Source organism: Chaetura pelagica, unplaced genomic scaffold, assembly GCF_000747805.2.
Source record: "Chaetura pelagica isolate M959 unplaced genomic scaffold, ChaPel_1.0 scaffold101, whole genome shotgun sequence".
NCBI classification, from domain to species: domain Eukaryota; kingdom Metazoa; phylum Chordata; class Aves; order Apodiformes; family Apodidae; genus Chaetura; species Chaetura pelagica.
This window is the reverse complement of record NW_009952564.1, coordinates 2,577,936-2,592,437: the sequence shown is the minus strand read 5'-3', so window position 1 is coordinate 2,592,437 and position 14,502 is coordinate 2,577,936. Positions and strand designations below refer to the sequence as shown.

The window sequence follows — 14,502 nt, the reverse complement described above, 5'->3', positions numbered from 1 at the left end:
CAGGGAGTCAAAAGCATTTACATTAACCAAAGCTTTTGCTGATGTTTAACTTTCCCACATTTTGTTTTTGCAGGTGTCGTGTGGGAGAGAACTGGTGGTACAGAGGAGAGCACTGTGAAGAATACGTGTCTGAGCCACTGGTCGTGGGTATTGCAATTGCTTCTGTGGCAGGGTTCCTTCTTGTGGCATCTGCTGTCATCTTCTTCTTGGCCAGGACCCTTCGAGACCAGTACACAAAGAGTGACACGGAGGAATCACAAGGGTAAACAACACCATCTAGTATTTAAAACACATATGCTACAGTGAAGAGAATTCTTTTCTATTTCTTATATCACGCTGTCTACAGGCATTTCCAGATGCCAGGCTTCCTAAATCTACCTACTGCCCTTCCAGGCTGCAGAGAAGCTTACAGTTTGTTTTTTGCTCCCCCAGGCAGGGTGACAGCCTCTCGTCCATTGAGAAAGCAGTCAAATACAACCCCATGTACGAAAGTGATACAACCGGCTACAGCCATTATTATCGGAGATACCCTCAGCTAACATCCTACAGTTCCACCAGTGCAGAGACCTCCACAGACTACAGCAGTGAAGAGATCAGGCACATTTATGAAAACAGTGAACTTACTAAGGAGGTAAATGACCTTGTGTTCATCGTGGCATGGAAAAGATCATGTGAACAATAAGTTTATGCCACACTTGTAACCTGAGAGGTGGGCCAAATCTTTCCCCAGTGTCTAGATAAACAGGTTGAAACTATGGCTGTTGAAATTATTTAAGAGAGGAGAGAATGGATTTATTTCCTTGGTTGTTATTAGGTATCCAGAAAAGAATGGGTGTGTTCTGACCTCTAATGAATTTCACATGATAAAGGAGATGACTACTTAAGTAACATCATGGAAATGGAGGAGGTTTGCTGCTGTATTGCTCAACGTACCCTTAATTATGTAAGAGTAGTCATGCAGTGAAAACTTGGCACATACAGGCCATTTTACAGTTTGGTGGTTTTTTTTGTTTGTTTGTTTGTTTTTTAAGTTTAGATGTTTTTATAACCTGCAAGTTAAATCACATCCTTCTTTCCTCCTGTATACACGGGACTCTCTAGAAGGCTAAAGAGAAGGGATTTACATCTGGGAACTCACCACAGACCCTTAAGAAACAGAGAGGTGTGAACCTAGCCTAGAGCTGGGCTTGTAGGCAAAGTATCTATGACAGATACATGTTTTTTTTAAAGCCTGTTGAAATGTCACACTCTGTCCAAACCCTGGTTTTCATTTTAAAGTTAAGTATTACCAGATACCGATGAAGTGCTTCACTTGAAAAAATAGTGTAAAGAAGAATTACAGTATTGGAGTGCTCAATAGCAAACCATAGGATTTGTAAAAAACAATGAAATAAGTTATTTTAGTAGTGTCCTCATGCCTGTTATGTACTTACAATTGTGTTTCTTGTGTTCTAGGAAATTCAGGACAGAATCCGAATTATAGAGCTCTACGCTAAAGACCGTCAGTTTGCAGAGTTTGTTAGGCAGCATCAAATGTGAGTCTTGGCTGGGTAACTCTGATGTTTTCTCGTGGGGCCTTTACTACATTACTGTATTTTTCCTCTGAGGGATCTAGAAATGCTGAGACACTAAAGGCTAATATTTCAACGTTATTTTTTTTAAGAGGTGCTCTTAAAGTACTTAAAATAATGAGTCTCAAAAATAGCCACAGAAGGTATGTTAAAAGCAGTGAAGAGAAATCCCAAAGTTAATGGGTGTCAGAGAAGCACCTGACATGTATGTGGCTCCTTGAAAGCACAGACAGAACCTTCTTAGCTCTTCCACTGTAGTTACTATTGCCTAGTGTTCTATTTAAACTCGAATTTTAAAAGCATGTTATTTCTTTTGAGTTCTCAAGACTTGGCAACTAACCAAAAATCAACAGATCACTAGTACAACCCTGTCTGGTATGATGGGCACCTACCACAATAGAAAACTTACATTTCCAAACAATAAACCAAGCTGAGCAGCATGCTTTGATGAAAGTTACCCATGAAGAAGGCCATCAATGACATAATTATTAGCATACACACTCCTATGAACTGTATTGTCTCTGCAGCATGCAGCAAATTACCGCTAGCTGGGTTAGTTTGAAAGACACTGTAGTACAATCCCTTGGAATTCTATGAACAATAGCTACAGTAGCAAAAGTCTTGTGTTCCAAGATCATCAATTATACTTTTTTTAAAAAACTGAAAATAACAGCAGTTCACATTTTTCCAGGTCAAATGCTCATTTTTTTAATCTTGAAAAAGATCAACATCAGAATTTTCCACAGATGGAAAGTAGTAAGAGCTGAAAGTAGTAAGCCTTGAATCCAGCGTTTGAAAGAGACTAACGTAATCATTGCTTTTCTGTTTTTCATTTCAGGAAGCTGCTTTAAGAAGAAAAGAAATCAACAGAAAGCTTTTGGGAGATAAAAACTACCTTGTTGCCATAGCAGTGGGCTCAGATGTAACTGCAAAGTTACTTAAAGTCTTAACATTGCGTGGATGGATACAGATGTTTTCTAAATGAATGGCTAAAATGTACAGATGTCTGTTTATCTCTATTACTTCTGGCTGTTCTGCATAAAGTGACATTTTTAAGAGGTGATCAGAAGTGGCAGAGGTTATGAAAGTTCATTTTTCTATAGCTCTTAAACAGGCAGTGAAAGTTCGTATACCAAGGCAAAAATTTTTCTCAGCTAAGAGAAGATACTTGCACAATCAAAATATGAAGCACATTAAAAATCCCTGCCTGGCATTTCTCCCCTCACTGGAGGCTACTAGCCATTTCACAGGTATGAAGCACTAGTGGGAAGATAGTTTTGGTTTGCACACGAGTGATTTGTAGGGGAGACCTATTGTGCTAGAATGATGTTAGCATTCTCCTAAAGCATTCCCCATATAAACATCATCTCACTGGAAAAATACTTTTTGTGTACAGATGCCTGATGTACATTTTGTCACCTGGCATTAGCAAAATAGAACTCAGCACTGAGCCTGCAGGCCTCCTAAAGGCTCTCCACAACCACAGGCATCACCACTGCCTGTCAGTGACCCCACGGGGCACCTCAGCAAGGCAGGGCAGTACTTCTGCAGTACAGTGCAGTGTTTTTACAGCCAAGGTGGTTGGTTCTCCAGCTGTTCCTGACAGACACACAAGCTGGGGTGCAGAAGGGCTTCTGTCCTACAAATGTTCTGTCAAGCTTAAGGGACTAACATTGACTTTTTTTTTAAAATGTAGACAATTTGTTTGATATTTTGTAAGTTAATATGTATTATTTATTTGTTGTGTGTTTGCCTACCAGCTTATTTTCATAGTGGATTTAAATGTTGAAATAGAAAGATGAATAGGTTACTGATTAAATACTACAGTGGCATTTGTGCCCATCCTTTTCTAAAATACATTTAGTATTTACTCAGTGTTGAATTCAGCCAATGAATATTTGAATTTCCTTCATTGAACTGGGCAACAGCCTGCCATGAGCTGTTTCAAAATCAGGCTATGGTGTTTAAGTGCATGCCTATTTGGGATGGCAGCACTTTCCTATGGGGAAGGGAAAAAAATGAGATTATTCTTGGCTTAGTGCAAGTCAGTGTAGAATTTCTTAAACAAGAGAAATCAGCCTTGAAGGATCTCTGAGGTACAGAAATGGAGTTTTATTTTCAGGTTATGAAGAGAGTTCTGACAATGTGTTGGGGTGTATTTGGGCTCTGTTCAGTCACCCAGTGTCTCTTGTTTAAGGCATTAATTCACACAACTTGTCAGGGTTAGGGCTCTAATAGTCTTACAGTAGGTTCTGCTAGCAAAGAAGGCCAAGTTACCTGTTATTTTTACAGAGTCTGCAGTTCTCGGCCCACATGTGCCAACAGCCACCTGATACTTTAGGGAGTTAAATGACAGTGAGAATCACTTACTTGTCTATAGGCAGCTTAGCTAAACAAGCAAATATTTCAATGCAATAATACTACGTGTTCTGGAGAACTTCACTGGATCACTTGCATATTTTCTTGCCTTGAGTGGCAGGGAATGGGTATCAGAGCCATGAATCTGTCAAAGAAATGCTTACATAAACCACTGTAAGCCCAAATAACCCAAGATAGCAGAAAGTAATACGGTGCTGCTGAGCACTGTCAGGACTAGATGTCAGGAGACAGAGGCCCCATTGTGCAGGGTGACCCAAGGGCTCTAAGAGCAGCTGGTCCAGAGCTCCTGAGGCACAGCCCACTGGCTGCGTCCCGCCCTGCAGCAGCGTGGCTGAGCCATCCTGCTACACCAGGGCCTTCTGACCACGGGAACGCTACAACGCCCAGGGCCGGCACCAACCTGTGACTTGCTCTTGTGCAGCTGAGCTGCCAGCCCTGCGAGCTTCGGTGCTGCTCCTGCTAAGTGCAGCAGTGCATGGCAGCTGGGATCAGGCACATTTTAAAGGTATTACACTATTTACTGTGTGCAAATTAAGGAACGTCTTGGTTACACAGAGCATGAGGTATTTCCGTGTATATACAGTGAATCTTTTCTGTGTGTGTGTATAAATATGAACATAATGGTCTCTCATTTTCACTACAATAAACATTATTTCCAAAATATTTTTTGTCCTAAAATTAATGCAGAGGCTATAAGATTGATATGAAGAGAGATGGTATCTTAGCCATGTAGGATCACAAAGCTTGGGGTTTTTAAACACAGTTGGTTAAACTGTTACACTCCTTTGCTAAAAAAAAAAGGGACCAAATATAGTTTATTATTGCTTGCAAGGCTATGTTTTGAAAGTTCGTGCTGGAAAGCACCTAATTGAGTGCTTTGCTTTCAATTAAGCTCTTTTCCCATTTTGAAGATGTTTCGGCTCTAATCAAAGAGCTGAAACATGTTGTTACTTAGGTGATCTTGAAGTCGTAAAAACAAAAACAAACAACACCCCCTTCAAACCTCTTCATCTACACTGCTTGATGATGCATCTTACAAAATGCCAAGAAGAGCTTCAAAATTTTTTTAAAAAATAAATCCATCCAAACCAGCTCTGTGTACAGATCTACTAGCACTTGTTATCAGTTAGCATGCAGTTTTTTACTTGCTAAAAGTAAAAAGCACAGGTTTGAGTCACTTGGCCTAATTTAAGAATGAGGAAAAAAGCAGTTATTGTTTACTGAACACTCACAGTTCTATCAGCTTCAGTGGTCCCCCTCAAGGCTTGAAAAACAGAAGAAAGCAAGGCCTTGCAGGACACTGCCCACAGCCCCTTTTAGCAGGATCTCACGCTTACAACAACACCTGTTAAATCATTGGGTGTAAGCTCTCCCTATTACACCTCAAGACACCAGTGCACAGTGATAGAATTCTACCATGGCTGGAAATTCAAACAGAGATGATCAGAGGGCTGAAGCACCACTCTTGTGGAGACAGGCTGAGGGATTTGGGGCTTCTCAGCCTGGAGAAGACTTTGGGGAGACCTAATAGTGTCCTTCCAGTATGTGAAGGGGCTACAGGAAAGCTGGGGAAGGACTTTTTACAAGGACATTTAGCGATAAGATGAGGAGGAAGCAGTTCAAACTGAAAGAGAGTAGTTTTAGACTAGATGTTAGGAAGAAAGTCGTTAGTGTGAGGATGGTGAGACACTGGCACAGGTTGCCCAGGAAAGCTGTGGCTTCCCCCTCCCTGGAAGTGTTCAAGGCCAGGCTGGATTGGTCTCCGAGCAACCTGGTTTAGTGAGAGGTGTCCCTATCCATGCAGGGGGATTGGAACTAGGTGATCTTTAAGGTCCTTTCCAACCCAAACTATTCTATGATTCAGAGGTGCAAGACTAACTGAATTTCAGGGACTGTGTGCTTGCTTTTTATCTGGTAGCTTTTTAGCAAAGGACAGAGCCTTGTCCACCAAGAAGATATTCTTCATATCTTTTAGCAATTCAGTTAAGGGCCAGCCTGTGGGCCTTACGTACCTCTGAGTAACAGTTTGGTCCCAGAAAATGGGTTTCTTCAGGTCCTCAGAGATTGCTAAAAATAAGATTTTCTCCTATCTCCTCTAAAACAAGGAAGCATGGCCAAAGTTTTGATGTTTATGAAGTTATTATTCATGTTCCTCATAAGACCTGCTGGAATTGGTTCTTGTGAAAGGCTGCAAAGGCAGCATGGGAGGACTCCACACACTCTTCCACACAGAGTCTATGAAGAGCAGGCGTGCTAGAACTCCAGCACAGGGACAGTCATCTCATCCTATTAAAACACAAAGCAAAAATATTCACAAACATCAGTTTACCTGTCTATCTGTAAGCACTGTAGGACAGGCACAGACTGACTTTGTACAGCACAGAAAATGTGATAGGCCATTGTTACTATTTAAATATTAGTTGAAAGCACATGACAATTTCATAGCATTTTGTTTACTAAAGTGCACTGTAACACCAGCAGCATTTCTGTCTTACCTTTCCACTACTTCATCCAGTTTGAGAACAGATGTTTAACGTTCTACATAACACACATCAATTTGTTCTGGTTTCTAAAGTGAAAAACTAATCTAAAGTTATTTCTGGGTGGGGAAAGGAGAATTTTTTTCATTTGTCAGTTTAGTGGTGAGGGGGAAATTTTGTTTTTGCCATATTCAACACTAGTTTTCTCTCCTACTCCAGTTTATTGATGGCCCTGACATTTTAGTTGAGTTCCTGTCCTCTTGGACTCTCATCCATGCTGCTTCTCACCCTCCTTCCTGGGTCACCCACTGCACTTAACAGTCGGAAACACTCACAGCAGGCAGCTCTGCTTGAAGAATGACAGCAGGTTGCAGGACTAAAATGACAGCTTGCCTGAGGTGCTACAGCTGCTCAGAGGAACAAGCTGAACTCCATCTCAAAAGCTGTGGTTTTAGTTTCTCTGTGTTTCCACTTCAACAAAAAACCAGATTTCTACTCTTATTTGTTTCAGGATTAGAAATACCCTTTGCACTGGAATTTTGTAGGACACATGCCCATTTATTATTATTTTTTATCAATTCTACTGTCAGCACAGCTAAGGACTATATTTCTGTATTAAATGTGTAAGTTGGAGTAAACTACACTTAAAGCTTAACCTTTCATAAAGGACACCCCCCAAAAACCAGCTCTCCTTTCTACAACAAAAACAACAAAAAAGACTATCTCTCTTGAATCATGGGAGGTTGAAGTGTTATTCAAAAGTTTCATATTAACACTAACTCGGATCTGTGTATAGCTGGAGTTGTGATTCCATCCCCACAGCTGATTACCAGATGGGGAAACTATGCCTTTCTGGAAAGGCTGACATAGTTTGAACAGAAATGAAAGCAGGAACAATAATGGATACGACTATACATCAAAACTTTCTGCAGTAATGCAGACATGTGGCTGGATAAGAGAGGGCAAGGGAAGAGGCAGACTCTGGGCACTGAGCATACATGCAGTCCCAGGAGTGAAGGACCTCCATCTACTCATGGGAGACAACTACAAGGAAATTCACACAGCTCTACCCAAAGAGGATTACACAGCCATTAGATTACCTCTTGTCTCAGAGGGGAGGGGGGAATATTGCAGGGCTTGAGTCTCCCAGCCTGTCCTACAGGTAATTGCTGGTGACAGTTTGTGCTTCACAGTTCCAGGCATCTGCTCAGTAAGGGAGTGGCTGTTGTTCCTGTCCCTGTTTTCAGATGGGAAGATCAGAGTGTTTTGATTCACAAAAATGCTTTATACAGTTCTCCAGAAAACCAGAGACTGCTGCACTTTTTTTTTTTTTAAATATCTTTTTCTTTTGTTATTTCTTATTTACAGTTTTGATTTAAAAAAAATAATCCAAAAAAACCTCTAAACAAAACAAAACAACAAAACCTTCCCTGACTCAGATTTTTAGGATTTGTTTTCTACCTGCTCCCCTTAAGCATGGACTAAAACCCACAGCCACAGTGAGAAGGCAGGGTTCTACAAAGCTCCTCCATAAGGAGATCTCACTTTGCCCTTCCCACCACGCCGACAATTATGGCAGCTCACGTGTACCTGCTTTAAAAACATCCAACCAACCAACCCCACTATGAAGTATCTTCCCAAGGCTTGTAGTGAACATGACTGGGAGCCTCACACATGCCAAGACTGACCTTCCAAGAGAGTAAAATCTTTTGCATTATGCATACAGCTCCCAATGGGACGCGTGATGTCTAATGCAACACTGAATACACCAAGCTGAACAGAAAGCAGAGTCAGTGTGTAGGTGACTTAAGAGCAAGGCTGATGGTTTGGGTTTTGGGGACATCTCTCAGCACACCACATGACTCCACTGACATTTTTCAAAGGGCAAAACACGAAAGAGCTTTGCACTTACCTGGCAAGAAAAAAGGAAAAGGAAGCTGGTGGTAAGGTTTTCAAAGCAGACAACCAGTCTGTGGTTTTCAGGCAGCAGAAACCAGTTTCCAGAAAGGGATCATGTAGCCTGGAAAGAAGGAAGAAAGGCATGCAAAGCCCAAGAAAGAAAATGAGCAGGTTATTAAAAGAAAAGGAACAAGTTATTATTTTTAGTTTGGGTGTATGCTTGTTTGGGTGTTGTTGTTTTTTAAAATATATATAGGGAAGATGAGAAATATCCCACTATCATTATTATATGAAATACATTCAAGCCAATAAGCTGCTCCTGGCCTTGTGGAGGGAAGAGTACAACTCTGACTTTTTGCCCAGTCAGGCTTTCTGCAAATGGCCAGTGCCACATCCAGAGATAAACAGGGAGGAAGGACTAAGTAGAGTATATGAATATAGCAAAGGAGGTTAACTGGGAAATTTCACTTTTGAAATATCAGTGCAGGGAGAGCTTGACCAAGTATAGCTGAGGTTCTGCAGCTTCATTGCTCAGCCCCTACTCAAGAACCGTCTTGATACAAGTACCCTCAGCTGTCTGTGAGCAAACTTGTAAACCATCAACTGTTCCTTTCCAGATGGAGCATTGTACAGTGTCCCTTGTCATGATATAAAAACCTGATTAGCTGTTCTGACCAGTATGTTCCGTAAACATAAAACTTCCCACTGTTCAATTGTTTGTGTGCAAAAAGCAAATGATTTTATAACATGAAAAACTTAAGCTGGCAGATTATGGGGAACAAAAACCACAAGAAAACTCAGCAAAAACTGGAGAACTATTCAGAAAACCAAATATGTGAATTCTTTAACCCTCGTGTGAATCTCTTATGAACATTTTTTAAACCAACTCTGGATAACTAAGCCTTTTGACGTAGAATGTCAAAATGGTTGTGCTCAGTCCTCGTTCTACTCTGGGAAATGGGAAACCTCAAATCTAATGACAATTAGTCAGGAAATGGAGGATAAATTCAGGGACAAAATTTGAAAACCAAAAGTATTTATCCAGTTTTAAATGTCAGACCGTGCAAAAAACGACATGCAATTCATTCTGCAAAACAGACCTGGTACAGCAAAATACAGTTACTTAATCTTTGATGGGATTTTATAAGATCATCAGCTGTCTCACACGGCTGGATATACTTGACCATTTCAGGACTTTTCTGGATCCACACCATGCTTGCCTCTTGGAGCTTTCTTTCTCCTTGTTAGTGGAAATATGTCAAAGGCCTTCACCTTGGAAGGGCCTAATTGGAGTTTAGTTCAAATTAAAGACGCATTTAACCCTGCCCACTAGCAACAGCAGTACGGATTGCTCTACATCTGTATCAATGAGATCCCACTTCAGGATGCTTTTCGGGGTGGAAAGAAGGGCCAAAAGAAGGGGAGAAAAAAAGACAAAAGACAAAGCTTGGCTGCAGTCTGGGTCAGCTACAACAAGCCAGAAACAAGTCTAAGCAAAACTGTAGCAACAGAAAGCAAGCAGTCCTGTTCACCTCTGGCTTCGGAGACTCTTATTAAGGGCAGGACAAAGGACAGATGTATTTTTGCAACAGGAGTGAAAAGAGCAGAATTCCTTGAGCTTTGAGGGAAGCCTGGAGAGACATTTCCACTGCCAGACATAAAGCATTCTAGGAAATACTCATTTCAACTTTATGTCTGTTCGGTATGCGCTTTGAAACATCTGCTCTGTTTTTCCACACACTGAGTATGGTAAAACCAGAGTTAAAAACCTAATCTCTGAAATGAACTATGAAATGAACAAGAGCCAAGGCAAATCCCCTCCTCTTCAAACTGGAGGAGGAAGGGCTGTGGAGAAGAACACTCAAGTTTCTTACCAGTGCCAAAACTCACCATTCGAAATCTCTCTACCTTTCCATATTTTTTTTCCATGAACATATAAAGAAAAAGCAAACAGTTTTGGTTTTTTTTCCAAACATAGTCTGTCCTTCCTTAGCCTCCCAAATAAACTTTTATATTTTTATTATCCATTATGCATAATTACTTAGGCACTTAGCCTCAGACTCCAATCCTGCACGCCACTGTGGCAAAACTTTTATTTGTAGCAGCTTCCAGATATCACTCTGGTTTTAAACTTTCTTAATTCAGAGAATGAGAACAGAATGTCTTCCTTCCAATCCAGTATTTACTTAATTTTCACTCTATAATAAAATATTGCAAGAGCTTTTTCCAAAGCAGGTGTAGTGCTTTTTGCTTTTAAAAAGAAAATGCAGCAGAGGATCTCAGGATTGGTTTATTGATTACTGTTTCAAGGGCATGGCTGATAGCCTGCACCTGTATACCTGCTGATCTGGGGCAGAGATACAACACTTTCTCCACTTTTTAATAGCACCGAAAGGTGACTAAATAACACATCTGGAGTCTAATTTTCCATTCCAAGAAGCAAGAGGAGATGTGTCAGTCTACTCTAGTTACAAGGTTTTTGGTTGACTCCAACTGGCTGAATCTCACTTGCAGCTGTCTTCAAAATACCAAGTGGATATATGTGGTTCTTCTAAGCATCAGTAAGAGAGCCAAAAGCAATCATGGCCTGCCAAGCAACTGTCAGCTCAGTAAAGTTGCCACAGACAGTCAACATCATACTGAAAAGGAAGACTCTTAGCTTAGCTTGGATTCAGGCCTACAATCTACAGGTAAAGATCCTGCACAGGGTAGCACAGACTGAAGTTCAGTGGAGGTTAATTTGCTTTCTTGGGTACGCTATTCTACATGGGCTATGAGGCCATTCAGGCCATTTTAGCACTGAGCTAGTCTGTACATGGCAAATCTGTCTCCAGGCCTGTAGTAGGGTAACACTCTGGACAACCCAAGGGGTGGCTCAATGCATGCTGATCCACCGCCGTGATCAGCAACAGAGCTCTTGAAACCAGGCTGGTGGCAGCAACTGCTGGTGAAGCTGGCACTTGCTGGCCTGGAAAGGATTGCCCCACAGGTGCAGCCAGCATCCTCCTCTTCATTGCACCCACACTGACACCAGGTCAGTCAAGCGAGACCCCTATCCACTAGGGGTGCACTAGCTCTGGTGGGTACTTAGTATCGGTGGGTACTCACTCCTGGCACACTCACAGCACTGTGCTGGTTCTCCCAACAGGGCAGGCTGGAAGGGTGCTGGGCACTACTCACTGCCAAGGATGGTTAGCACTGAAACAGCAGCTGCAAACCCAACATTTTTCAGTGTCTCCTGAGCAGGCAGAACCACAAAGACAAAAAGTGTTCTCTGGTTTCAGGGATCTGAGGGCAGCTCTCCTCATAGCTTACTGTACAAAATGTTTCCATGACTGATTGCTCTGCAGAAGACATTAACTATTGGTACAGTCTTTGCTTCTTAAAGGAAGACTGAATAAATGTAGTCCTAGTCAATGTGTTAGCATAGACTTCAACGTTTTTCTTGTTTTGAGATGATTTCTTTAAACCATGCTGGAATGCTTAAGTCTGTAACTTCCGATAAGCAACTTGTCAACTCCAATATCAACATATTTCTGAAAAGTCTGCTGCAAGGTGTTTTGGAAGATTAAAAGCTTCTGATTCTGCTTCTTTATACATAAATTTTATCTACTGACATGCTTTTACATCACAAAACATTCCTCAGAAGACACAGCTGTTCAGCCAAACAGCCTTAATTCAAGCACCAGTATTTTGCACCTACCTATGCAATATCTATACTTGAAGCAGAAGCTGTTTCAGAAGTGATGCAGTCACGTTAAACATATATTCTCATTGCGATCAAATTAAACATGCTTCAGTTTGGGTCTAGAGACAGTGTGTTGCAGTTGGAGTGCTTTCTGAGGAAAGCTGGCTGAACATTCCCCTATGGACACATACTAGGCTGAAGAACACCCAGCTATTGAATCCCTAAGCATATCCTATGGCTCCAGTCTCAAAATCTTGTGGTCTAGGAAACTCCTTCAACACTGATCTTTTCCTTAGCATCTCCCTTCAAAACTGCCACTCACCCATGCATTCACCAAGGTCCAATCTTTAATATCCTCCCTGTATCCTAAGTAAGCCCTGCTTCCAGAACCTCAGAACAGTCTCCTTCCAGTTTGGTAGATACTTGTCAGCAACGACAATAAGCACTGGCCATCATTCACAGTAGCACGTTTTCTATATTAATAATTAAATTACATCCACCAAAATAGATATCACTTACCAAGTAATCACCCTTACTTGCATTTTGCCTCTGTGCTGAGGCTGCCAGTGACAGTCCATATCCACTGGAGACCTCAGTGAGATGACCAACTCATTTTGCATAAGCCCCCAGCTCCCTATCCAAAGGCAATTCATTTTCCAGTTGGCAATGAGTCTCAGGAGCACTCACATAAAAAGAACGCAAACCCAAATAGCCTAAGTTACATTTCATCTGAACATTGTCCACATAAATAAGCACAGACATTAATGAAGAGAGATGTCAACACTAAAAGGTGTTGAAAATTATTTTCGGAATAATGAATGCTTCAGGGATTAACAGTACCATATGGTACCTTTCACTTCCAACTTGCTGGTACAAATCCAGCTAGAGCAGCATGGATAAAAGCCTTTACCATCTGCTGACTTATTGCTTTATGGAAAATAAACAGGTGTTTGTTTCTCACACACACACACAAAATCGACCACCATAACTGGAAGTCTTGTTGGCTTTCTCAGTAGAGAGATCAAAAAGGGTCAGGATACTCTTCTTACCCCCCAGTACAACTAAGTCTATTTATGTGAGGAGTGAGGACAGCTGAATGCCAAATGCTACTATCACCCACTATCAGATATTAAAATATGACCTACCATGTTACCAGCAACAGTCTTTTTCAGGGAACAGGAGGATTTATGGCTTTCAAACTGAAATCTCACCTTCTGCTTTCCCCCGCCTCCTCACAGCCCTTTTAGGCAGCAGGTGTAGCATCCCTGCAAGGTGTATTTTGCTTGTATTCTTAGACATTATTGCTATGGCAGCACTATTATAAAATATTTAATATTTAGCAGCCCTCATAGGAGCCTTAACAAGGAAGCCTGAAGTAATGAACATCCATACCTCTGCGAGTTCATTTTAACATCAAGTTTTTTGTTCAAGAGTACTCTCCAATTTTTGGTTACAAAGTTTGTTTAGAAATTTGCTCTCCCATGCTCTAGTTTCTCTCTGTGAGTTAGAAAGTGGATTTTTTAAAAAATACCATTATTGTATGAAACATGCAAGCAGCTACTACTGGCTTTAAACTTAATAGCAACAGGTATATAAATATTCTCTGAGTTTCCTCTTCTCAATTTATGTAGAAATCACTTTATGTATAGCAGAATTTACTGGCTGTTTAATACATCTTATCTTTGTTAGTGGCATATGGGAGCTTCTCTGAAAAACTCAAGACTGAAATAGCCAGAAGATAATTTGTTTGCCTTCTTTAAAGCTCTATATTTATCCTGGAACAAGTAGTGGTTTTTTAGCTAAGGCTGAATGCAGCTACTTTCACATCAGGTAATGACCAGGAGGAAAATCACATCAGAGAAATCTCTTAAGTTTCCTTGGCAAATCTGCACCTGTTGTTTTGTAACCTCTTAATCAAAACCACTAAGTATTCTTTATTCATTACCCCATGTACACTTCAAAAACTACAGATCAAAGGCATGGTATTGCAGACCACAGGCTTTGTATTATTTCTCCTTTGACAGTTTTATCAGTATGATTAATACACATCAAGTAAGACAAAGCTAGAATTAACTAAGAGAGATTTATTAAACCAAATATCTTCCAGAAACATCATCCTACAAATCATATTTTGTCTCTTTGTATACCAGTCTTTCTAGCTCCCTTGTCCAATCACCTCTGTGTGGATGCACCGTCTGGCAGCACTCCCCAGGGAAAATTTTCATGCAACTGCTAGTCATTTCCAGGTATCTGAGCTTTTATCCTTAATCTGCCGAATATACACGTACTGCCATAAAGCATCACTGACTATCAAGTTGCTAAAGCTCCGGGGCCAAAAGTGGCCCTGTACAAGAGAGAACAGTTTGAATTACTTCAAAATGCCTGAGCTCCAGGTCCTTGTTTAAACAGTGTACACCTAGGTCTCTGAAACAACTTATCCATTCACTTCCAGTTCATGTGTGCTACTGGTTATACAGCTGCTGAA

General features: G+C 41.0%; 1 protein-coding gene across 1 annotated transcript in view; it reads left to right on the top strand.

Moving 5' to 3' along the window:
* The window catches only part of IMPG2 (interphotoreceptor matrix proteoglycan 2), a 55,235-nt gene extending 53,696 nt beyond the window's left edge, over positions 1-1,539 (top strand). Inside the window, exons 18-20 of the mRNA XM_009993347.1 lie at positions 74-262; positions 433-631; positions 1,456-1,539. Of these exons, the coding sequence (XP_009991649.1) occupies positions 74-262; positions 433-631; positions 1,456-1,539 (472 nt within the window). The remainder of the gene's footprint in view (positions 1-73; positions 263-432; positions 632-1,455) is intronic.
* The last annotated feature ends 12,963 nt before the right edge of the window (positions 1,540-14,502 follow it).